Source organism: Gavia stellata, chromosome 5 (genome assembly GCF_030936135.1).
Source record: "Gavia stellata isolate bGavSte3 chromosome 5, bGavSte3.hap2, whole genome shotgun sequence".
NCBI classification, from domain to species: domain Eukaryota; kingdom Metazoa; phylum Chordata; class Aves; order Gaviiformes; family Gaviidae; genus Gavia; species Gavia stellata.
In genome coordinates this window covers 29,133,920-29,159,710 of record NC_082598.1, presented here as the reverse complement: position 1 = coordinate 29,159,710, position 25,791 = coordinate 29,133,920, and the positions used below count along the sequence as shown (strand labels likewise).

The 25,791-nt window shown below is 41.0% G+C and overlaps 1 protein-coding gene across 2 annotated transcripts in view; it reads right to left on the bottom strand.

Moving 5' to 3' along the window:
* GABRB1 (gamma-aminobutyric acid type A receptor subunit beta1) overlaps window positions 1-25,791 on the bottom strand; it is a 134,131-nt gene that overhangs the window by 9,702 nt on the left and 98,638 nt on the right. For both annotated transcript variants that reach the window (XM_059817581.1, XM_059817583.1), the window contains one exon: window positions 20,484-20,566. In XM_059817581.1, the coding sequence (XP_059673564.1) occupies window positions 20,484-20,566 (83 nt within the window). The remainder of the gene's footprint in view (window positions 1-20,483; window positions 20,567-25,791) is intronic.

The window sequence follows — 25,791 nt, the reverse complement described above, 5'->3', positions numbered from 1 at the left end:
AGGGAGAAGACAGAAAACAAGGACAGAATTTAAGATTAAAGATCAATTTTTAGCCAGCTCTAATACTACTACTTTTCATTCAGGCTTGAGTTTCTCAGTTTACCAACAGACTCATACAACAGCGAAACTTTTAAACTCTATAGGAGGAGCTCAGACAGTAAAACCAGGTTCAGTTCCCAGCTTTGCATTTGATTTCCTATGAAGGCTGTCATAAAATACAGAGTTTGGAGCCAGTGAAGGCAAAGATGATTCTAGAAGAACTCAGGTGCCTGTACTATTACCTGACAACGTCTGTCAGGTCTGTAGGTATCGCCTTGATATTCATGCGGCATTTTATGTTTTAATTAGACCATGCCATCTTTTATCTTCTGTTATAACAGAACTATTTCCTATCGACTTCAAAACTAGCACGTTTCTTCTCTTTCCTTTTAACAGCGACGTTGATTATTTATCATTTAATTAAAAATTAATTTGCCATTCTACCACTGGGAATGTTAACATTATTGTTACCATTTTGAAAAACATTTTGATTAAACTCAAAAGTGACCGAGTTTCAAAAAAATCTCACAGCTGATGACACTTTTGAACTAATATTTAAACTGATTCTAATTTATTGCATTTTACTACTTTCTCCAGATATCTACCAAAGGAGACAACAACATCTCATTTATTTTTAGACTTTTCCTTCAGGTGTTAGATTTAATCAGGTTTAAATCATATAACACAGATCAAATAAAAGCATGTGTTTGAACTCAAAGCTTTAGAAAACTTGACAGTAGTTTTGCCAGCTGAACCAACCATAGCATCAGCAGCCTCTACAGAGTTGGGAACCTATCCTTTCATATGCACTAGTAATGCCATTTCTAGCTAGGGAAATCAGTCCTGAGATGTCTTTTCCTGCGATAGTGTCTGGTAATAGCCTCATCTCTGGAAGGCTGACCACATGCAGAACGGGTCTGTAGTTTCCCTGGTGACAATCAGAGAAGCTCTCACAACTTGCTGCCAAGCTCAAGGCACTGCGTGGAAAGCCTGCAGTTATTGAACAGCTATCTTTTGATGCAAACACACAGTGACGGACTGAACAAGGTGAAGTGTTCACATACCTTATTTGTGAACTGCTCAGTGCCATGGTTTGCTAACTATCTGAATTGCTCCTGAAACTGTACTAACCTGTGCAATATGGATTGCTGCTGTTTGCTTAAAACTTCTGTGCTTCTCATTACTTATGTTATTTTTTTTTTCTAAATGAACGACCCCAGGATCATCACACAGAGCTTTCTGCATGGCTGGTTTTCATGTCTTCCAGTTAGGAGCCAAGAGCTTTTCACTGCTAAAGGTCAAGGTAGCTGCTTGATAGTGGGACTTCAGTAGCTGCTTTAAAGGCATTGCACAAAAACCACCGGGCCAACATGAGCCACATGTAGGGTGTAATACAGAATGATTGAAGGAGGGAATGAAGACTGCTAAATCTGTTTAAAAGGCCAAGATTAAGACTGTCAGGGAACTGTTAACTTCATTTTCTTGCAAATCTGCATTATAGAAAAAAATCTCTTGAATGTTTTCCCTTTTTAAAATAGATGCAGCAAAACAGAGGAGATGGTAAGCTGTCATCTCATACTGAAAGGGTATTGATTATCTGTAGACTCGACACCACACAGACATCCTCTACATGAAGTAGCAGTCATAGCTATTTCTTTTTCTTTAGGGGCTAGAATTAGAAAGAAGAAAGGTGCAGCACTACTCAGAAGTTTCACCAGCACTTGCTGCAAAGTCACAGGTGAAGGTTTAGATGTGAGAGTCCTGGATTCTGCTTCAGGGTTTGGAAGAAAATGGTGAACCTGATTCTTCTGTTCTGTGCCATCATCAGCTGGGGCCCTTTTCACACCCCTCCCTCCAGTTTTGCTCCAAATGTGCTGCTTCCTCAGTCGATGCACGCTGGGACCCAGGGCAGAGAGAGGAACAGTCTACAGTGCTCAGCAAATCTTGATTTTATTCACTGTCTCCTTAAGCAGCCTCTGCCAGCCTCTCTGCAGTTTCTCTGCCTTCTTGACAAAAGAGGGAATAGTTTGGGCACCTTACTGCAGATAAAATTCCCTTCCCCAAAGATGAATTATTGTAGATTTAGTTGCTAAAACCAAAATGGTACCAAATAAACACCAGGGCTATCACAGGGTAGATTTCAAAAAGAAAACAGGCACATCTTCCACAGAACGATTGCACCATGTTATTGGTACAGTGTGTGGTGATGCTGGATGTTCGCAAAAACAGATTACAGGAGTTCTGTAACACAGGCAAATGTGCTTGTCACAAGTCTTGGAAAAGTTTCTATGACTTTAGCTACTACATGAAAAGTAGAACTACAAGGTTATAAAGTCAATTGATCAAAAGCAAGAACCTTGCATGGAAGATTTCAGCCATCACTGCTGGCAGGCCATGTCTTTAACCTTTACAAACTCAAAAAAGACTTCCCAATACTACAAGAAATGGATATAGTGTGAGCTACCGCTGTTTCTAATATGCTGATTTGTTCCTTGAATTTATTCCGGTTAAAGCTGGGGGAAATTATGAGAAAGGGATAGTGATGTTTTTCAATCAGGAGCATTCACATTTGTTAGCTCTCTCTTTAGAGGAGTAATTGAGCAGGAACATCTTCCTGTGGTTTTGTATAGAGAGAACCTCAGAACAATCATGATTTCCTTGACAGTCATTGTAATAACTCTGCTAAACACTAACAAGGTGCAAAGTCTCCCCAGGCAGTCCATTCCCTGACGTGATACGATTTTTGTTGTGTGATGCCCTTCATTCCCTGCTTCACACATTGTTCTAGGTGTGTGAGAGGCGTTGCTTTCACGGCTGACCAGGACTCACAGGTGCAGGGCTTGGAGGCCCTCATGTTCTACAGGCGTTGACATTGCTTTTTGCTTTCCAAACTAGCAAACTCGAGAGGAAGACAGTTGGTTGCAGTGGAAAAACTGGAACCCATCTCAGCTCCGAACAGAGTTAGCGGAGGACAGATCACTTCCTTTTTGAGGTCGATAGTGCCTTCAAGTGAGGAGCCATAGTGATGTAAATTAAGACACGTTCAGTGTGGAGCAGCACAAGCTTCTGGCTAGCGGGCAATGATAAACCCTCATTTTTGGCAGCGTATGCCTTCCATTCACAATGGAAGAAAAGCTACTTCAGTGATAGAAAAAGTGGGTCTAGTCTGTGCAGTGGCCAGCTCTAACACCCTGATTTGTTCACTGAACTTATCTGTACTGCCCAGGTATTCCTTCGGCAGCTTTTTTTCCATGTGATCCTTTTCCCTCCGCGTACGTATCCATGTCACAGCTTTAAAGGGATGCCTCTGCTTTTGTGACAGAAAGGGCAGTACTTACAACTGGACAGTGATGTCTGCACGCAAATTTCATAGAAGTCAGATACTGGGAACCTGAAATATTTCAATTATGTTCATAATAGCTGTCAAGAGTGGTTGCAACTTTAACTGGGGAAGTCTGGAATTATTTCCCTAAATATGCAAGACCATGTTAATAACAGGAGTTAAGCTAATTCAGTTATGCCCCTTCCCCAAAAACCAGAACCGGCTCCTCCGCTGGGCCCGTGGCCGAGCCCCAGCGTCGCTCTCAAGGCGGGCACCGGCGCCTGGGAGGGGGCACCCTTCGGCTCCCCCGGCCCCGCCCGGCGGCGCGGCGCAGCGCCGCCCAGCGGCCACGGGGGGGCGCCGTCGCTCCACCGCCCCCAGCCCGCGGGCGCTGCCGCCCGCCCTCCTTCGGGCCTCGGCCCGGGTCCGCCTGCCTCGCCGGGCCTGGGACGAGCGACCGCGAAGGGGTTACGCCTGCTGCCGGATTTGGCCGGGACAGCAGTTAGTATGCGTTAGAGGAGAGCCGGGTTTCGGGGCGGCGGCCTGCGCCGAGTCGTTTCTGGGAAGCGACTCTGTGAAATGGCCGGACTTCGCAGCGGGGGGGCGTTGGGATGGAAACGCATTTGCTCAACGCTTCTGGAGCAAACGTCGCCTGATTTCTGGGCTGACAGCCCCAGCAGCCCAGCCTGCTTAACCGAACAGGTTCCCAGGATTTCTCTGCGCGCTTTTCTTGACCTAAGTAATAAGTGATTGCTAAGATTTTTTTATTATTATTAATAAAGCTCCCATGAAAATTATTTGATCTATTTAAGCCTCTGTTTGCTTGCTAGAGTCTTTTCCAGCTTCAGAACTGTTAAAATATGTTTCATTGCCCAGCTCCAGATATTAAATTCCTGCTTCCTAGAAAATATTGTCTAGAAACGATTATACAGTCCTTGATGTGCCAACACTTTTTTTTTTTTTTTTGCTTCTAGACCAGCAGCTGAGTTTAAGTGAGAACACTTAGGCAGAAGTAATACAGATCTAAAAAGTAACTAGATTCAAGCACGGCAAGAAATAGGTTATGTATAAATCTTGCTGTTCACAGAAAAAAATATTTTAGAAATGTTGCTGACTTTGTGATGTAGCCAAACTTAACAGTGTATTAGACGTTAATGTCACCAGGCTGTTTTATTTTCCACCACAGCACTTACCATCTCAAATACCTCTGGGAGAAATAAAGATCTGTATTACATTAACTTAACAAATAAACTCATGGTTCTACTATTATTACCAATTCCACAGAGATGTCCAGAGCCCCATTTTCCTTCTGATTCTCCGGGGTAGGCAGCTCCAAAACACCCAGCAGCAGGGTCTCTGCCTTAGGGATCTGAGTCTAAATAAAACATTTCAAAAGAATATTTCCACTCTGTTGCCCCAAATCATTTGGCCTTGTATGAGGACATAAGGCTGGAACCCAGCCTTCTTCCATCGCTACTAGATCATCCCTTTCCTAACAACTTAGTCTTCCCTGCTGAATGTATTCTTACAGTATCGTTTTCTTGTTTCACACAGTTATTATTCCTATGGCAGTGTTCAAATTGGACGATAAAACATTTCTTCTGCACACCACCAAGGTGGTCCATACAGTGGTAAATTTATTGTGCTATTTCAACTTAGACCCAGTGTGAGCAGGGCACCACAGATCTGAAGATGTGTTTTGGAAAGCGATGTCTCTAGTTAACACTAAGGTGATAGAATTGCTTGAAAAGGCTTCCTGCCACCTGTGTCCGAGTGGGTGTTTGTATCTATAAGTGACTTTTTTTTCACTGAGAAATACTTTCTACAGGCAGATGGCAGATTGTAACTGGGGATATGAGTCAGAATTTAGCCTAAGCAATACTGACCCAAATGAAAACTTTGTTAGACTGCTGGAGTACTACAAATTGTCAGGAGTTCACTGGGGAAATATCAGCATGTATCTCCTATGCTTTGTTCCAGCTTCATAGATATGTGCTGCTAGCCACTGTGAGAGACAAGATGATGGGCGAGATAGACGTTTGATCTGAGGCAGTACAGCAGTTAAAGGTCTGACATGTCCACTGCAGCCTGATTTGCCTGTCTCGTGTCTTTCACCTTTACAACTCATATTTTTACTTCATCACTGGAGTGATGATTTTTAGCCTGACATTGAAAGCCTCTGACTCTACACATCTTTGTGTCATTCATGTAAATTAAATTGCAATTAGAAAGCTTTGTTCATGCCCATGCATTTTGTGTAGTAATAAGCAACCCTGCCCATAGTAACTCAGTGGCCAAAATGTCACTGAAAACTCAGAGGTTTCTTATATGCAAATGTTTAGCGAGCAGTGCCAGTGATTTAACTTTGGACTTGAGAAATTTTGATGACCTCTTGTCTCAAAATTAGCAGCAATGATACTGTTTTTTAAACATTTTTAATAAAGCAAGTGTGCAGTACGTGCTCCTGACTGGTGTCTTCTTGTGCAGACTAGATGCGTGTGTAATTGTACATGTAACATGTACAGATGCACAACTGCTATGACCAGATCAGCCCTGATAAGTACAGCCATCATATATTAGTTTCTACAGACCTTTAGCTAATTTCTCATCTTATAATCTAGTTTGAGTGGCTCTGAAGCATGAAGTTTTAAAATGGTACTTTAGTTACTTTGGTAGTTACAACTGCTAAGGATCTGTTCAATTGCTTTCACGTTTCTCGCTTCTTTGCCTGAATCCTCTTCTCCTGTGGGGTTCAAACCAGCAAAGCTCTGAAGTCACACTGTCGCGTTCTTGTCTAAAGGCTAGTCAACAGCGACCAGGGCAGAGGCTATGCATGAGGAGATTAACCCCATCAGTTTCCTTGCCTTGTAACCAGGTTCACTTGCTGCTGGTACCAGACTGTCCTCAAGAGTTCGGAGCTGGGAAGAGAGGGGTTGTTTCTCTCCAGTAGCAATGTCAGAAATCCCAGTCTTTTTCTCTTGCTTTCATTCTGGGATGCCTTTTTCCTGAATCTGTTTTGAGCTTTCTCCTTCTCCCTTTCTTCTTCTCCTTTTGAATGGACACTTATACTGGATACCAGCTGTATCTCAATCTGCAGAAAGTTGAACCAAAGCCCCTGACCTCTTCTGGTGAGGTTTGCTTGCTTTTTTTTTCCCTCTTGCTTTTTATCTTCTACCTTTCATTCCCCCCTGGTTTGATAAGGAGGGAAAAAAATCTGTTTTCAGGAGCAGCAAAATGCAGACCACAAATTGTTTCTAGTCCAATCCTGGCAGCACAGGCGGGGAGTGCCTGACTCAGGATGAGAGACCTCGACGTGTCGAGAGAGACCGGACCTCTCCTGGAAGCCCAGTGTTGCAGTCCCTCACCTCTTTTGCTAACGCAAAGGATTTCCACACCTTCACACGAACCAGACTAAGGTAACTGGCTTGCAGTGCTGTCAGGAGCACATTTTATGTAGAGTTTATAAGTCCAATGCAAATGACTCTTTTCACCCCTCAGTTTCCTCCTCTTTCTTTCTCATCTGGAGCTGCTGTACAATAGATGGTTATCCCAGTCTGAGCTGTAATCCTGGAAGTTTTTTCTGACTTGAGCTGCTTTACAAAGTTAAGAGAAGAACAACACTCTTTATAAGCACATTATGTAAACATTAGCAACAGAGGTCCAGCTGCTTAGCATTCAATTAATTTAGTTCAGTCAGTATTGCATGGTACATAGTTTTGTCTGCTTGTGTTGTAAACACATCTTGCCCTTGAGCACTTATTTCATTTTACTAATTAAGATCTACTTCTAAGTGCTCTCATTTTGTTGCCAGGCAGACTCCCCCAATTTCAGATACAGCTGTTTTTTACTCGGTGAAAAAGGCATTTGAAATCCAGGTCCATCTGGTTTGTGTTCCACCATGTCAGGCCAAAACCTGCTCTTGTTTAAGGCAGTAGGGTCTCTGTTTTCAACAGGACTCAGGCTGCAGATGAATCAGGACATGTTGTGTTTCTTACTTATGCTGTCGTGGCTTATGCAGGTACACCTTATATTAATACACAATATTGTGTTCCTCTGTCTGAGATGGTTAAAACCCTTTTAAAATTTTAAATACTTAATTCAGGTGCATAAATTTTTCAGAGAGGTAAATATGGAGGCAAGTACCAGGTCACTGTACTTGGGCTTTTTAGATAAACAATGAGAACAGAGTTTTTATGGTGGTCTCACTCACTGTTCTGACTATAAAAGTAGCTGAATTTTCAATTCATGAACAACTGCAGAAAGATTTAAAGTTATACTGAGCTACATGAAAATTTTGTTCAGGAAAAATTAAGAATAATTAAGTGAAAAAAGTACTTTTCTAAACAAAATTAATTTCAAATAAAAATGCCAACTATTTTGACTTTTGAAAATGAAATACTGACTCTTTTTAGAAAATATATTTTACCATGCACATGCATGGTGCATGTATTACACTTTTTCTGCTTGCATATTTTGCCAAAATAGTTTCAGATCACTGAATCAAAATACTTCACTAGGGAAAAAGCCTTGCCTGAAAAATACTGTGTTGCTCTTTATGACATTGTTACAAGACCATGAAAGGAAATGTACATTTGACTGTTGTTTTAAAACTTTGTCACTGATCCGCTTTACTTCTGTAACCATAGGTAAATACTAATTCTGTACTGCCAAGAAATAGGAGCAAGTAAGTTCTACAAAGAACCAAAGCTTAGGAAAAAGTACATCCAGATCTGTGCTTGGTAGTAGATTTATAGCTGTAACAGGCCAAGAAAAGGAGCTTCAGACTGAATTCTGGTCTTGGTTGTATAGAAATTACTCCCATTGCTTATGAAGCTGGAATGGCATTGGCTTCTCCTGAGGAAAATTTACCTCTGCTAAGGCACTGAGATAAGCCAGCATCATTTTAAACACCGTGACACATACTGCAGTTCACAGCTGGGCTAGGCAGTGCAAGCTGCCAGCATTTTTCTGTCTGCCTGTGTTGCTGAGACTGAATTTGTGCTAGCAATGATTAGGAACAAAATAGCACAACTGCGGTAGAAAATAGCAAAATTCTGTTACTAGTAAGAAAATGTACACTACTTTTCATCCATAGAATTTAATAGTATACAAAATCAATCCATCTCCATTTTATAGGGAGACCTGAAGTGCATAAAGGGGAAGTATAAAAGGAATATAGCGTACTTTACCAACATGTACTGTTATTAATTTCATCTTGGCAAATCAATGGTAAGACAAAGACAGGGGTATGTAGAGAAATGTTAGGCCTTACTAGTCTGGTATGACTGTACAGCCTGGGCTGAAAATCAGAATTGGCAAGTTTCATGTTCCCTTGGGCAATGAACAGGCTGGGTTCGGGAGTGGAGTACAGTCCTGCACTGAGGAGGTGAATGGCTTCTTGGACACCAAGGTGTCCATGATACTGCTATGGTTGCCTTTTTTCCTTAAGCACTAAAGAATGAGTAGGGGATTTCTGTGGCTAAAAGCATAGGCTAAAGTCGAGGAACAGGCCTTTTAGGTGGTTGATGTACAAAGCCTGCTTGGTGTCTGCAGTTTTGTGTGGAGGCAGACATGTGGCACATGTGGACTAATACGAGGTGTTAATGGAGGGGCAGGCGCTCCATAGAGAGAGAAGGTCCAAGGTCTTATAATCAAAGGACGCTGAATAATTTTCTGTGGGCCTGATCTTGTTGATACAAATTCCAGCCCACAGTAAGTGCGTGAAATATTTGAATTACGAGTTCTGTTGCTTTGACCCTAAATGTGAATTCAAATAAGGCAGTCATGCTCTGTGTGGTTTGGATTAGAAATGGTAATATGTTAAATAACGGTGTGTTTTCTCAGGAATAACTCTCCATAGGTAATTTAGTGTTCATAGGCACTTACAGAATGTAAATGAATAAGAATGGAGATAGATTGCTGAGGAGATTAGCCATATATTCTGAGTTAAAAGTAAGTAATTGAGGGTATTAGCCAAAATTGCACCTCGCCAGCAGGAACAGATATACTGGATAGCAATCTAGCAACCTTTAGGTGCTGCTTCATTAGCTCAGATCTGTACTTAGAATTACTGCGCAGCCTTTCCATTTTCCCTGGCCATCAGCACTATGGCTACGCAGCCCTGATACTGGCGTCCAGTGTCTCGTGTGAAATGAATCATTGTCTAATTCAGTTTCCATCTACATGCTGATGGACAGTTGTCCCTTGTACAAACCAGGTTTCCACTCCAATAGTAACAGGTATCTGAAAGACTCGAGGGAGACCAATGTGTACCTCTCTGTGCAGATGGTCCCTGCATGGCCAGGGAGACCTGGGCTGGCAGTCTGGGAAACTTGGTGCTGCTATTTCCATGGAAGCCTAATGAATTGAGGGCTGCCAATCACCAGAAAAGATAAATTCAGTGAAAAATCATATCAGTATGAATGAACTCTTCAAACACAACTGAAATGCTTAATCTTTTCTTCTTGAAGTTTCCAACACACTGTGGTTTGCTCATAATGAGCGATGCTTGTTTGTACAGCCTACTCTTAATGTTTGTTGCTTGAAGTTTATGAGGAAGATGAATAAATAAATAAAGCTGTTAGAAGTGGTAGCAGAAAGCTAGTGGAGGAAGCATTAAGAATTTTATCTGAAGGACTCAATTCTGGTCTCAGTTCTGCAGAGCAGAGTCCTGAGGGCTGGAGGATCCATATGTGAGTATACTGCCCACTTAATAAAACTACTTCATGTTAATGTTGTCCCAGGTCAGGTAAGCAATCTTTCCACATCGAGACTTGAGGCATTGGGTTTTGTTTATTTGCATTATTGCAGTGTCAAGGAGCCATAGGTATAGATCAAGACACAGAGTGGATAGCCACTGAACAGAGAATTTCTCAAGATTTATAGTATCTGTAAACTCGGCTGCATTTGGGGCAAGGTTTCATTCTCACAACTTGAAGTGAATCCATGAGTACCAGAATCTTCCAATTTTTTCACGGTTTTGTTTGTTTTACATGGCATTTCACACCTTGGCAGAAGACAAGTAAATACATAAACTGTACTTATGGCTGTAACATCCTAGAACAACTGCATTACCTCAAAGCACAATATGCCAGCTCTTCCAAAAATGTGATATGACCAGGTGCGGAGATAATTTTTCCCGCTGCTCTGACTGCAGAAATACAGACTCATTTAAGAGCACAGCTGTTTCCAGAGAAATCAGCCCCTCCTCTAAATGAACCCTTCTTTTTGAAAGGGTTGAAAGTTTTTCCTTTGCCTGTTTCCCTGGCTTGGGGGCTGTCAGAGACTGAAGACTGAGACCTGGTGAGGCTGTGCTGGGAAGCGGCTCGGCCCCAGCTTTCCTGTCCTCTGCCGTCACCAGGGGACACCCTGGACCCTGTATCAGTACCACTGAGGCTACTGAGATGGCACCAAAATGAGAAGAGCAGTCAGTGAGAATAATTCTGCATTCCTCTGTGTGCAACAGAAAAGTTCTTAAGATATACCAGATAGGTGACTTGGCTAATTTCATGTGCTCATGCACTGAAATAGTTGAGTGTCAAGTATTTACTGTTAAAATCTATGCATACATATAGAGACAAGCTATCCATCTTTTTGAAAAGAAAAAGGGAAAGTCATATAGACTATACCAGCAGCGTCTGAGTAACTTCTAAATTTGTGTGCAGTGTAAAAACACACTGTGAAAGTAAAATAACTGGTTTATAGTCCTCTGGGGAAAAAAATCTTCCCACAGTGTGGAAACAGAGCAGTCACTGTGGCTTAACGCTAGTGTACTGTGAAGAATGAATTATTTTAGCTTAGTGACTGACTTAAAAGATGAGCAGTAAGGAATGACTTAAACTGAGCCAAAAATACATTTTAAATTTTGATGTGAAAAAAATGAAACATGCAGTCCTATTTGGCTAATTTCTCTGTTTCAATATCAACAAGTTATTTGTGAATCTGCCTCTCAGAGTATCTGAAAAACAACTTGCTCATCTCCACAGCTCTGTGCTAGTCTTTCTGTCCCTGTGATGTTGAAATCTGCTGCTGTGGAGGCTCATGCCGTAACTTTAAAAGCATTCCTGTTTTGCTGCCAGCATGTTCTCTTGCAGCTCAGAAGGATGGCATTTCAGCTATGTCAGAAGTTAACGTGGATCTACAGATTGCTGTGTGTGTGCAGAGTCTCCATGGGCGATCTTTCTGAGAGTGAATTTGCAGTGATACAAGCTCAGTGTGTGTATTCTGCATAGGGTATATGGAGTGACCTAGGGTGTATTACCTGAATGTCTTCAGAAATGATTAAAATGTTCTTCAAATTGCAAAATGTGTTGCCCAGAGAGTAGCCACTTTGCTGTCCCAAAGGGCAGGATATGGGATCACACCACAGCCTGTGTATGGTGATCTCCATTCCTGCTCTTGCTGGGATGTTTCCTATGGTACTGTCTTGCTTGTTTTATGACTGTGCTGTGATAAAGTGTGCTTTTCTGTTTTTCTGGTGTTAACTATTCCTTTACTAGGGTTTGTGGGAGCTAGTTACTTAAATATGGCATTTGATCCATGGCAGAGCCCTTGTGAAATAAGGCATTTTGTGCGTATCATAGAACAGGCAGCACTGGGAGTACAGAAGAAGGCACGGATGGGGACCCACCTGCACACTAGTGAATTGTGAATGCTGTGAATTGGATGATATGCTAAGAACCTCCTATCACTTATAGCTGGCAGATTAAGTTAAGATAGGTAGGCAGAAACTCTTCTGCCTTTTGCATTCAGATAGTTAATCTCAGAAAGATCATACTGTTTGAGTGATCTGAATTTTGGAACAGATACCTCTCTCTCTTTCTTCATAGTCCACCACGTTTGAAAGAATTTTAAGGCCGAGTATGTATTTTAGAGCAGTTAAAGGAATTGGCCAGAAACAGAAGAGAGCTCTTATTCCCAGCGCTACGCTGTAATAACCAGAGACAAGTCAAAGTGGAGGTTTTTTTCCTGAGGGTTTGCAGGGCCTGTGGGATGCAGTGGCCAGCAGACGGGTTTATGGCTGACACATCTCACGGGGGAGCAGTGGGAGTCTGACAGGCGGGTGAGTGAGAGAAGCTCTTCATTTACAGATGTGGCAGGACCTGAGCAACTGTGAGGGTGGGAGCTGCCCTCATTAGAAACATCAGAAAGATGGAATCTCTTAAAAAAGACATAGAGTTGAGCAACCTTCCAGCCTTTTTTTTTAACTGGGAAGGGGCCTTGCAACTGATTTTTAGAATACTCTGAGCAACAAGCTCCTTTGGGAGGGGAGAAACTACACCTTCTGTGGAAGCAATTTGATATGCTTGATGAGAAGAAGCAGGATGAGACCAGATGCCCTTTTAGTGGTTTAGGGAAAAGACATTAGTAGATCCAGCTCAAAGCTCCTGATGCCTCAGGTACCAGCAGTCATATTCATTAGTGAATTTTTATTGCCAGACATGAATAAATTACTAGATATCTGGTGCCTGCAGACAGGCAAAGGAAAAGCTGTCTGGGAAAGCTTGGATTTAAGACATGTTTTTAATCTCTAATAAAAATAGCCCTTTTTGTCTGAGATGTAGGTTCTTACATCCTTGGTAGTTCAAATGCAATCATACCCTGGATCAATGCAATCTTCTCTCAAGCAGGGAGCTGTGATAAGTCTGTTCAAATCTCATTCTGTCAGACCACTCTGTGCCAACAGAGGTGATAATGAATGTTTAGGTATGAACACAGTTGTTGTTCTTTCTGGCAACAAACTATATAGATGTTCAAGTGGAGTATTTTATTGATTCACTGCAATATCGCTTTAAGTTGGTTGTGCTTTTATCAAAGCATTACATATATTTATTGTTAGGTCTATTTGTATATGAAGCAGGGGCAGCCGTAAAAACAATGGAGTCAAGGCACAATTGCCATTTTCTACACTGTAGCCAACTAAATAAATCTTCCTCTTTTCCCCAACTCGCTCTGTTCAGGTTTCTGTGGGCTTGTTCAGTTCACCCACACAAGTGAAGTGGTTTCTAAGAGTGCTGCTGACAAGGCTGACACATGGTTCAGTGTTGCAGTGTTGATCCCTGAATCATGCTGCAGCACTACAGTTGTCATAGAGACACAGATTTTTGAGACCAAAGGGACAGTTCTGGTAATCTGCTCAGACCTGTTGTAAAACACATAGTAGCTTGCCAATAAGTAAGTAACTTTGCCAAGTTGGAACACAGCCTGGCCCTCCCTCTCCTGTGACAGTGAAACACATTTCACTTAAGTCTGGGGCATGCTGGAAGAAAAACCCCAAATGGGGATTTAATTTATTGTCAGAGTGGTGCTGTCGGCACATCATTTTTTTCTGCTGAGTGAAAGCCAGGTGCAAGCTTAGTCCACAAGGTCACGCTGTGATTGTGATACTGGTGACTTCAAAGGGGCAAAGAGTATTAGAGTAATAACAGTATCCCCTCTTATCTTCTAGGTGGTGCAGTGAGGTCAGCACTTGTATTTGTAATGAAGGATGCCAGAGTGAGGCAGCTGTGTGCAGTCAGAGTCTTTGACAGACAAGCACTGGGTGATTTAGCTGCAGCAGTTTGATGATACTGTCCCTTGCCTCCTCCTTTTGTCTGCTCCTTTATCAGCTGAGATGTGTGTCTGCATCTCGCCCATGCCTGTCCAGAGCCTGCCGCAGCTGCTGCCAGGGACAGTGGGCTTGTGCCAAGGTACTGGGTTGTGAACTGCCATGGCAGTTGTAGCCCTTGCCAGAGGCTACCTGGTACAGCAGAACTATCAGCTGGGGGATTTAACATCTTAAATTGCCAAGCTGACATCCATCAGAGCTCACGTGAGAGTGCCAAGCACTCTGGGTAACCTCCAGCCAAGTATTAAGTCTCCTTTGTCCCAGTATATGCTAATCTGTGAGAAAAGGATTGTTACAGATCCCAGCTCTGCTGATGAAGCAGTTCCAGGTATAAAATCCCTTTTTTTTATACACAGAAGCTTCCAGTGGCCATCACGGTATTAGATACTGAAACAGGTGTAAAGCCTCTGATATGGTCTCCCCATCTGCCACTGCAGAATTTGGAATAAGGTGAACTGCTTGAGCAAAGTTGTGAAAATGTGTGTGAAGGAACATGTGCAGCCAAAACGCTCTCCTCCTCCTACATGTATACATTTCTCCGGTTGTCAGCTGTGCATACATAGCTTCTGCAGTCCTGTAAGAGGGCTTTGGGAAAGCTGGAAATGTAATTTTCTAATGAAAATAATCTGCTGGCTCCATATAAGCATGTATTATCTCTGTGTTGGCTGCTCTGCTGGAGAGGTTTGATAATAGGGCAGTGTTTGATTCTTTGTGTTCTTTTCCCATTCCTGTGTAGCACAGTTGTTTTGCTGCTATTTGCAGTGCCTTAAATTACTCACTGGTTAAGTATTATTAAGGAACAATTCTTCACACTTTAGATTTTCAGGGATTGTCTTTGGCCCACATCCCTGTGAGGTGTAATGACTCACTGCCTTTCTGTTCACAAATAGTGCTATGTTCATCTATTCTTTGAGTAGCTTGAGAGCAGTTCATCTGTGGGACTGCCTGGTTCCTCTGGAGTGTGCTCCTTCTGCAGCAGGAGTAAGTCTCCCTTAAAAACACAGGGAAACTCAAGAGAGGGCCAGGTTGCGCGCTACAGCACTGGTGTGCTCTGGCACTGCTACAGAGTTGCGCAGCTGTTGTGCATGCACTGGGGAGCACTGAGCTTTTGGAGGGGAAAATGCATCCCCAGCTTGCTTGGTTTAGAGGTTGGGAAGCACCCTGGGACAGGGAAACGACTCACCCAGGTGCCACCTTCCTGCCACCCTGTAGGGATGGAGGAGATCCTGCAGCTCTCACATTGAGGGGGAGCCGGGGAGGGAGAGGGTTGACCCTGGGTAAATAAGCAAGACTGACTTGAGGAAGCAGACAGGGCTTCAAACACAAGGAGACATGATGGTGCAGCATGTAACACTTGTGAATCTGAGTGTAAAATCGGTTAACCGACATGCTTTCCAAAGGATGCTGTTGAGGGAACCACTCGTCAGCTGTAACGTCCTTATACATGGGATTAGAAGAACATAAAGCTCACAAAGTTCAGTCTTTTTAGGGAAGTTTAACAATGGTGTGAAGAACGCATGATCCACCTTGGCCATGGTCTAGTGTCTCAGCATTGGTTTAACTGTTAGGCTTTTGCTTGCTGTTCCTATTGCACAGTCATACTGCTTTCTGATTGCACCTGCGGGTATGCACCTCCATTCGAGCCATGCATTTACATCTGCAGAAGAGTGGAGATCAGTTTAATAACTACTCCCGTTTAAATGCAGAATAGATATTTTACATGCCCATGCAGACCTTTGACTTGGTTTATTATTCACCCTTTGTCTTTTTGCTTAAATTCCAAATTGTTGTGTGTATTTTCTACAGGCATTGAATACTTCTCATAAACATGTATCAATTTCTGAGTTAATTTACGCTGTTTCTGCTGATCAGATCTAATTTAAAGGGTGGGGCTGAGGAAAGGGCCATCCACTTGAAACAAACATTTGAAACAACTAATAAAAAAGCAGATAGAGAAGATTCTCAGTGTGAGTTGTAGTGGTTTAATTGACAAAAATGGAGCCACGCCAGTTTCACCAGCTGAAGATCAGACATGTTACTTCTATGTCAGATTACGTGCTGCTGAGAACTACTGGATTTAGGGCTATTAGCATTGCATAGATTTACACATCCATACAGGTCTTTTTGCTGTCTATGTGTCCAGTTCCGTTTATTGTTTTCTTTCTGCTTGCATCAAGCTTACATGATTACTGGCAGCACCAAGGATAAAAATGCTGTTAAGAAACAAAGTTATGATTAAAAGGTCAATGTTACTGTTACTACATTCCTGCTGAAGCCAAGAAGACTGTAGGTAGCAGAAGAAGAAAGTCAGTGGCAATGGCAACTTAGAGCACATCTCCTCAAAGCAGTGATTATTGTTCATTGATGGTTTCCACCAATGGTACTGCTCTGGAAGCTGGTGCTACGTGGGTTAAGCCATATAACTGCACACAGTATAAAGATGAACAAAACCACTTTCCAGTGCTTTGAAAATGGTCTAGCAGTGCACATAGTGCACAGTATCTGTCTAGTGGTGAGAGATGCTGCTTGCTGTTACACAGGCAGTTCCAGGATTGCTTAGTGATTACAGCACCACCCTCCCTGGCCCTTTTATTTAAGGAACAGTTCTGCCCTGGCATTTATTTAATTCCTGCCTCTCCCAAAATTGAGGTGGATAAGTGTTTCTTTCAAAGGGATATTTTTTAAGCAAGAAAATGTTAACTATTTAATTTTTATCCTAGCTCTGTGAAGATTTGTATACTGGCACAACAGAAAGCTAAACAGCTGAAGTGCAATGCAGGAGCTGGAAGGAGAGGTTGAGGATGGGAATCTCATAAACTGGTTCTGTCATGGAAGAAAATGTCACATGCCTAATGCATGTGGCATGAACAGAAAGGCAGTGGTCATGGTTACCACCTCTTTATTCACCCTCTCCACTCTGCCCCCTGGTAGCTTTCAAGGGGATTAATGGGTACTACCTAGTGCAGAGCACACAGGACAACTGGCTTCCCTGTACTCAAATGCCTAAGAAAGATGTAGGCAGCCTGCCCTTCAGAATTCTGTTCTTCTTCCAGGTATGATGAATAACTTTCAAGAGTTTTAGAGATGCAGAGGGGAGAAGCTGTGGTGCATTAGAAGGTATATTTTAGGTGGAGAACTGTCAAAGATGCCAATCTCCTGACACATCTACTACCTGTGGGCTTTTGGATGCAGGTAAGCATGTTTGTGCTTTTGGAAAATCATTCAGCTGTTAGTAGAGCTGATCTAAATACTCATGAGAAGTAATGCACTCTGCCAATTTTGACCTGTTGGCAAATTGTGAATAAACGTTTTGTTGATTTCTTTGGATCGGCTCAACAAGTATTAACATATCAACGTATATCTCTTTGGAGACATGAAATATTTATAGCAAGTGTTCAAAAGGTTTGAAAAACAATTTTCTTTTGGGGATGTGTGACTGGCCACATGGGTAACATGGTATATTCTCTTCCTTGATTGTGTTAGCATTTTAATTGCTTATTCCATCTGATGCTAATTTTGATTCTTGATGAGGTCTCAGTGGTAGTACTGAGTCCATTCTCATTGAGCATTCATCCCTACAAAGCTTTGTTTATTTGAAAGCTTGAGATTAAAGAGGTATGAGACAGCCAAGTGTCAGTCTGGTTTCATTATCTGGACTGCTAGTTGATAAATGCTCATGTACTTTGATCAGCTTTAGTCATGATTGGGCTGGAGTCTTCAAATCAACTACCTCGCAGCGAATAAATGCAGGTATGAATACAGTATGAAGGCAACTTCAGTATGAAGTCACCCATTTTGATCGCTGTGTTACTGTGTATATATCTGTTTCCTCTGCTGATCAGGTAGAAAAGTTACTGAAGAGATGTGTTATGTACTTTATTTTGAAAATCAAGATACGACTTGTTCTCCAAACGCATCCATTGCATGCCTTATTAAATTTAAACCAGAAGATGAGCCAAGCAGCAACAAGCAACATCAAGAAAACTGTTTTGGCCAAAACAGGCAGGGAACTGCAAAGCCCAAGGATCGGTATGACAACCATGCAGCTTAATGAACGGCTATGTAGGTCCCGTAAAGTGGTGGATTATGAGACTTGGACAGAGTTTTGCACTAGCAGAAAGTAACTGGGGAGATCAGTAGGGTAATGGGTAGCACTGGAAAGGGAAGTTACAATTGCCTACTGCCTCTGCTTCTCAGGAATGTGAAGAAAATGGCTGTATATGTATTCATACACAGGGGTGTGGGTTTGCGGTGCTTCCGTCAACTCAGAGCAATGTAGATAGGGACAGGCTAAATGAAAGCAGATGTACAGGGAAAGTTAACGCATGTTGGTCTAACACAAGTCTTCACGCACGTAGACTTGGCCCAGATTGCCACGCTACTGTGTCTGTTGAGAGGGTTTAATATGGTGCATAACCAGTATGTCCTTCCAGAGACTTCCTTATACGTGTTGAACGGTGAAGAGAATAAGCTATTGGGGTGACTTGGGACTGCAGCTATTGAGGTGCTTCACAGGGAGCCTTGACAACACTGTCTCCCTGCTTCTCTTTCTGAGATGTCTGCCCGCAATGCCAAAACACTAGGATCTTAAAAATAAAACCCACCATTTTTGAATCTCTAAAGAAATAAATGAGCAGGTTCTGTTCAGACAATGCTCTCTAGTAAAAATAATTTTCATTAAACCTCCTGTGAATGTTTACTTGATTGAAATCTTTTGCTGATGGAATAAAAAGTTTGTTGTTCTCAACCTGGCAGAGAATTTCTAAAATCACTAAAAAATGACATTCCAGGAAAAGGAGCAAAAGCAAATAATTCTTGGGGAAATATTTCAAGTTTCTTACCAAACAATTTAAAACTGAAATGAAAAGCTGCACCTCCACTGACTTATATTAAGGCTGATCTTGATTACGCACTTACAAAGAAACAAAATACTTCATTATTGAGAGTGATTTTGAAGGTATGTGCCCATTTCAATGCTTTAAATAAGGCATCTTTCTGGTGCCATCAAGTAGAAATTATAAACAAGTATAAACATTGGGCTGAGAGCCCATCTTGTCTCTCATCAGTGCTCTAGACTGACTGTATGCTTTTTTCAGTGCCTGACAGTCACGACGTCACAAATACGTTGAGATATATTACATTTATGTATACACAAGTGATGAAAACCTCTGCAGTTCAGAATAAACTGAAATATTTTCTGGCAACATTTTGTAGGGCTCAAAGTGATTTCATCTTCTTTGGTTTAGACTTATTTATTTTATATTTGTGTTACAATACTATTAAATGTTTTATACATGAATATTCCATTGTTTTGACACTGTGAATATATTTTTATTTGTCAGATCTAAGCAACTTAAGACTACTGGAATCCTTTTGAAAATTGGTGCTGTGAGGTTTTAGGGAATTTAACCTCTTTTCAGTCCGCAGCAAAATCTTATATCATGGGTTCCTGCAGAATGAAAACTGTACTTACTGGACTTCTGAGAACTTTTAGTTCCTTGAAAAGGGTGTGCTACAAACAATGAAAACATCACTTTTGATGATGACATAGGTATTAGGAAATTACTTTTGTTAATCCCGGATCAGCTTTTTTCTCTGTTTTTTTTTTTTTACACTTCAAACTATCCATCAAAGCAGAGGTACAAATGCTAACATTGTTCTTTCTCTTCAGTAAATGGGACAAAAATACTATATTTGGGGAAATCTGTTAATCCTTTCTAAAGCCTCGTACTAGAGAGAAGTATTATTACAAAAAAAGTTCGCTTAACTCTAACAGTGCAACAGTTGTAATGTAAAAAATGGAAATTCTTAGAAAACTGCTGCATTATTTTGCCTTGGAGTCTATGTAGTCTTAACCAGTTTGTTTAGACAGACTCCTCTGTAGTCAGTGGCAGCAGCTGGTTTGACCAAGAACAGAATAAAAATTGTTTTCAGAAACCTTGATGGCATTTCTCTAAAGGCTAGCATCATAAAAGATATAAAGACTATGTTAATGACAAAAATTTGCAAGTGCGCACCTTGATCCTGTGCTCATGGAAAACAACGGCAAAGCTCTCATTAACCTTGGTGCTGAAGGACCAAGTTGTTTCCTTTTATAACCTCCAGGTGTTTTGGTAAGAGCAATTGATCAATCCTGCCAACACCATGTGGGGCAGATGTTAACCTTGATGTTAGAGATGAATGCACTGAGGTGAAGTAATTAATTCAGGTTCTGCAGTGATTGGGCACTGAAGTTGGACAGTGCTCGGTTGCTGTCCTCTGATCTAATCATCAAGAAATACACTTCTCCCTTCCTCAACAAGAGATTTTGAAAGACATCTTACAAGCTTAGATCAATCAGTATTGTGAATTAAACATATTTTGGCTTACATAATATAGAAATATATTCGGTATGTTCAGTGTGCAAGCTCACTGGACACACAGTGTTTGAACAACTTGCTCCTGTTTTACCTAACCTGTGAATGTCTTTCAATCCACAGCTGTCATTTGGCCAACCCTCTCCCTCCAGTAACTTACAACTTTCAATTTCTAGCGTGCAATTTTGTTCATCCAGAGGATATCTGCGTAGATCCATCATGCAAGCAGCTGTTGTTGTGATCCTGTAAGAGGAGGGTGAAAAAAAAAAAAAGATTTGAAACCACATTTTACTTGTTTGAGAAGGCAAGATTTTCTACAGTGGCTTTTCTGTTTGTTTAAATACAGACTGGTTATGCACATGGATTCCTGGCAAACAGGCTTTACATAGCTTGCAAAGCATGATTAAATAGTTTATACAGCACAATATACTGGTTACAATATAAAGCATCAGAGCATATGCTGAATATCGTAGGGCAGGATTTTGACTGAAAACTTTATGTGCAAAAGTGTACAGTGTTTTGAAGAACATTTAATGAGATTTCCACTTGGACATCTTATTTCTAATGTTCTTCATTCAGACATCTTCAAATTGTTTTGTGAATTGTTTTATTGATAACTTGTACTGCTGATAGCTTTGTTTTTTTCATTTTGTTGTCACCTACTGCTGTTTTAATTTTGTCTGATTGGGGTGTGCATTTTCATCCATGCTGTGGAAATATCGGTAACATCTGATTCATTATTTTTATGGTTTCATAATCAGTTTGTTATTAACTATGATAATTGAACATCAGCTTTTAAAACTGGCATGATGCAAACAAACAGTTGTGAAATATAATATTGTATGGTGGTTACTTAATGAACATTGAGAGTAGCTACGATGTAGGCTGGGTCTTCCAGATCCTCACTCCTTCTAGAGGGCATGTGAGTTGATATTCAGTCCCTGAACATATTCTCCATAGCCTAAACCTTTTTGCAAGGCAGTTCCTCTGCTTTTGTTGGACCGTAAATCAGAGAGCGTCTAAGCAAATGCTTACTGATAAGCCTGTGGCACTTGAGAGGAAGATCAAGTGACTGTGTGAGGATAGGGGTCAAATTGTATCTTCTTTTAAAGATTCATTTAAGAAAGACACTCATAGTGGTGCTTTCAAACTCACAAAAGTGAGTTAGCACCTGCATTTGCCTTTTTCGTGATAGATGAGTTCTTAAATGCTCATAAAACTTCTGAAGTTGCGAATGGGCAAACTTGGCTTGTAATTTCATTGATCTCTCTGTCTCTCCCTCTCTCCAGAAATTCCTACCTGTGAAAGGCAGATAACCTCTTTTCTTGATGTGGATTTGGTCCTGTTGTTCCAGTTCCATGTTAATTAATGCCACAGGAATACATCTGGAGATTTTACTTTTGATGTGCTGAAAGTCAAGCACACTTACATGCTGTATTGGGGTGATAATTCTTGCTGTCACAGAACTGACAGAATTAAAATAAAAAAAAGGCACATGCTTCATTTCTGTGACATGCTTCAGATTATCCTAAGTCTACAAAATCCATCTATCTACCTGTGTATAAGGACCATCTAGCAAGTGCTGTTATGAGAACCAGTCCACGAAACTACTCTATAATACTGTATAAAGTACCACGGAAATGGTATATTTATGCTTTTCCTCAGGCTGATTTTTGTCACATTACATTGAATCGCATGTGTCTTAGTGGGGCTTGCATTTGTTGTAGAAAAGGTCGGGGACTTCAGCAAAGGTAGGACCGCATTTAGTTTAGCCATGTACCAAATACACGTTAGTGAGAGGCATTGAGAAGACACGCAGTAATCATTTGTCAGACTCCTACTTAATAATGTTTAAGATCATACATATCGATATATTAACATTAGTCAGAGTTAAATGCTTTTTAATGAAGGTTTCATAGGGTAATGTTTTGTTCCCAATTAATAAATCAGCCTTTATGGTAGTTTAGTTCACCTGTATCAACCAGAATTATTTAAATGCATATAGAAGTAGAAGTTGACATAGTGTTTCCTAGACCGCAGAGTTACAGTGGCCAGATTATTTCCTAATGGCCAGTGTATCTATACTGCTGACTTTTGCAGTTTTGCATATCCTACATCAGCTACATAAGTAGTAGCAATCTGTTATTCTTAATAACATCAGCACAAATTAGTTGTGCGGTAGTAAACAATGCAATTGTTGTATACCTGAGTTTTAAATATTCCACATAATTATTTTTTTCCTGACATCGTAATTCTGGTAAGTCTGCTCAAATTTATTGTCTTCGCACTATTTGTGCAGAGTTTTTGGCACACTGATTGGTTTGATGCATCTGATCACTACTATAATCCAAGAACAAAAATAAATGTATGTATCACCAAGACACTACACTGCTAATTGTAGGTGGAGTCTGGAAGTAAATATTTGGATTATGCAGAAGAAAGATATTAAACTCTTAGTACTGGTTTCCAGCATCAGTAAGTAATACAAATCTGCCTGGCCTGTCTATTGGTAATTTCTCATCCTTCATTCTTGTTAAATCGCTCCTTGTCTTCATGCTGCAAGGAAAGGTAAAACAGAAGCACTTTATGTTCTCTGCTTCCCTCAGCTCTGTTTTCCCTTCCCTATAGTGCCTGTAAGGCAGCGTGGCGTGTGTATGTCAGTCTCTATACTTTGGGGAAGTCTCCCCAAGCGGGTGGTGCACCAAAGGTGGTGGTGGGGAGCAGCTCTCCCCCTTGTGACTCTTTTAACCCCTTAGCAGCAGTGCTGAATGCTACTGCAGCTCTCCGGTGCAATAGCAAGCAGTTGCTCCTAGGGAAGAGGGGAGTGGCAGGGCTTTTGCTGAAGCTTGCAGAGACGAGAGCTGCACAACTTGAGACGGGAAGGACAACTGGAGACTATTGTCAAGCAGGTAGGGGAGGGTGGCTGTCAAGAAGCTTAAAGCTTGTGGCTTCCAGCAGCAGGAGAAAGGATCCCACTTCACCCATAGTCCCACAGCTTTGGAAGAAATACAGTGCCCTGGGCAGGGGGCATGACGAGCAGTATCTGCCCAAGGATTTGTCAGAGCCAGCTGAGCCCAAGCTGTGTGCCCCTGTGAATGGGAAAAGGCAGGCAGTGGCTGCTGGAGGGGAGGGAGGCACCAACCTGCCAACAGAATGTGATGTCTCCTAACACTGGAGGTGCTTAAACTTCATTGGGAATCTTAGGTTTCCTTGAAAATAGCTACTTGTAATTGCAGTAGGAGTGCTCCAGCATCCAGCAACATTCATTACCTGTAGTTCATAAATCTGCCTTTCAAGCATTTCTGTCTCCCTCATAATAGATCTCAGCTGTGTAAAATTTTTAATGGCATTATGCTCTGGATAACAACAAAACTTGTTTAAGGAGATAAATGAAACCCATATGCAATCATAGTAATTGCTATCTTGATTAAAAAAAAAAATCAGTTCTTTTATTATAAACAGAGTAAAATCCCAAACCTGTTACTGGCTGCAGTCTCTCATTGGAGAGAATAACTGATGGCTTGAACATGCACCAGAAGCTTAAAAATTAAGACATTCAAATGAAGACTAGAAGGGTGTAATGGCAGGAAGGGGAACGCAATAGTCTGAAGATAGGGCAAAGCTGCAATAAATCTGTGTTCAAGAGGATTAGTCCTGAAAATCCCTGGGCACGAGCAGTTTGTGGCAATGGTGGAATATCATGAGGCTCTGTAAAAGTTTAACTGGAGGACTAATCCTACACTTGAAGCAGAGCTATTCGTATCTCAGAGTAGGGTATGTTACTTCTAGGCTTTCCATTTTTAAAATATGTTTTAAGTTATGTATTTTTCTGGTGTTGTGGCTAATTTATTTTGTTTGTACAGTGTCTTTTGCCCTACTATCCCTACATTCTTTAGATTCTTTTGAATAAAAATGATAAAAATGGGATTATGCAAAGAAGACAAGCAGTTAGGTGGAGATACATCATTATGCTACTTAATTTCATTCATGTCAGTACTCAGACATTCTGTGGTGGAGTGAAGTCTGAATTGCTAACCGGCAGGATAAATAACATTTGCAAAAAAAGCAAAATTAACTGATTTTTTTTAATTGTCACTTGGGGTTCAAGTTATCTGATCTAGTGCTTAGCTTTATTTTGATGTCTGACTCTCTGAATAACATATTCTTACTATATAATCAAGTTAATTTTTGCCAAAAGTAAAATTATGTAAAAGAAAGCATTGATGGCCAGTATTTGCAGAACTGACTTCCTTAAGTAATACTGTCAGAGGTTTCCCTGCAGGGCAGCAGGTCTTGCAGGAACAAATGGTAAAGCTTAATATTTTGTAAGTTCAGAATGAGCACGGGAAGTGGAGTTATAGTTCAATACTTAGAGCATTTCATCAAAATGCTGTCAAAAAGCTGTTCCTCAATTCTTGAAGAAGAAACAGAAACAATATTTAAGACAGCAATGACAACTAAACGTGGAGATGATCAGAGCTAAACAACGCAAATTCTGTCGTGAAATGTTTCCTCTGTTTGGAGGACAGGTATCAAATTTTAATACGTTAGTTCTTTTTCTCTTAGTCAACAGAGCATAAATTATAAATGTATATGAACGTGTGAACTGGGATGGACTAATTTTTTTCCTTAAAAGCAAAATAAAAATCTTCAAACCAAATAAAAAATAACCATGCTTCTCTTAACCACTGCAGAGCTGGGGCTCTAGTACACACTGGAAACAGACTTTCATATCCCACGTAAAACATTCCTTTTATTAAATCAGCGTTAATTTAACTTCAGTGGTATCGGGGAATTTAATCCCATAGCAACTGTTTGACATCAGAATCCAGTCCCATACCTCTGGTGTAATTGGCCTAATTTTTCTGGAACCAGGAGGACTCTTGATGCTTAATATTTAATGGGATGTCTTGTAGGCAGAGTTATTGAAGAAATAGAGGAACACAGAAAACCTGCACATTTAACCTGCAAATTTTTTTCTCTGTCCATGGTACATGTACAAGGTTTACAGTTGTCAGGCCTGCTGACGCTGTAAATTTCCAAGCAAAGCCTGAGTGGCTGAGTCCTTGTCCCTGGGACAAAATGTCAGCTCTGAACCTGAAAACATGCCCAACTTCTAGTGCTGGAAGAGTCTACTTGCAGGAGATGCATTTGAGCATTAGCATTATTTGTGTTGGTATCAGGTATGTTATATAATGTTGTGTGTACTTGGAAAATCTCTGTTTAACAGTCTATGTAATGCTTGTCTGGTCAAATTCTATTAAAAAAGAAGTTACATGTGTTAGTAAGATTGGGAAGGATCAATAGGTGCTTAAATAATAATGCTTTCACAGATCTCATTAGAAGTTGAGAGGAAATTAGAATATTGGGTCCTGAGCCAGATGCAGTAAAAGATTTAGGTACTTTAGTTTTAGATATGAGTACATGGAAACAAATTTTTTTATTATTATAGTTTGGCTATTTGTTTT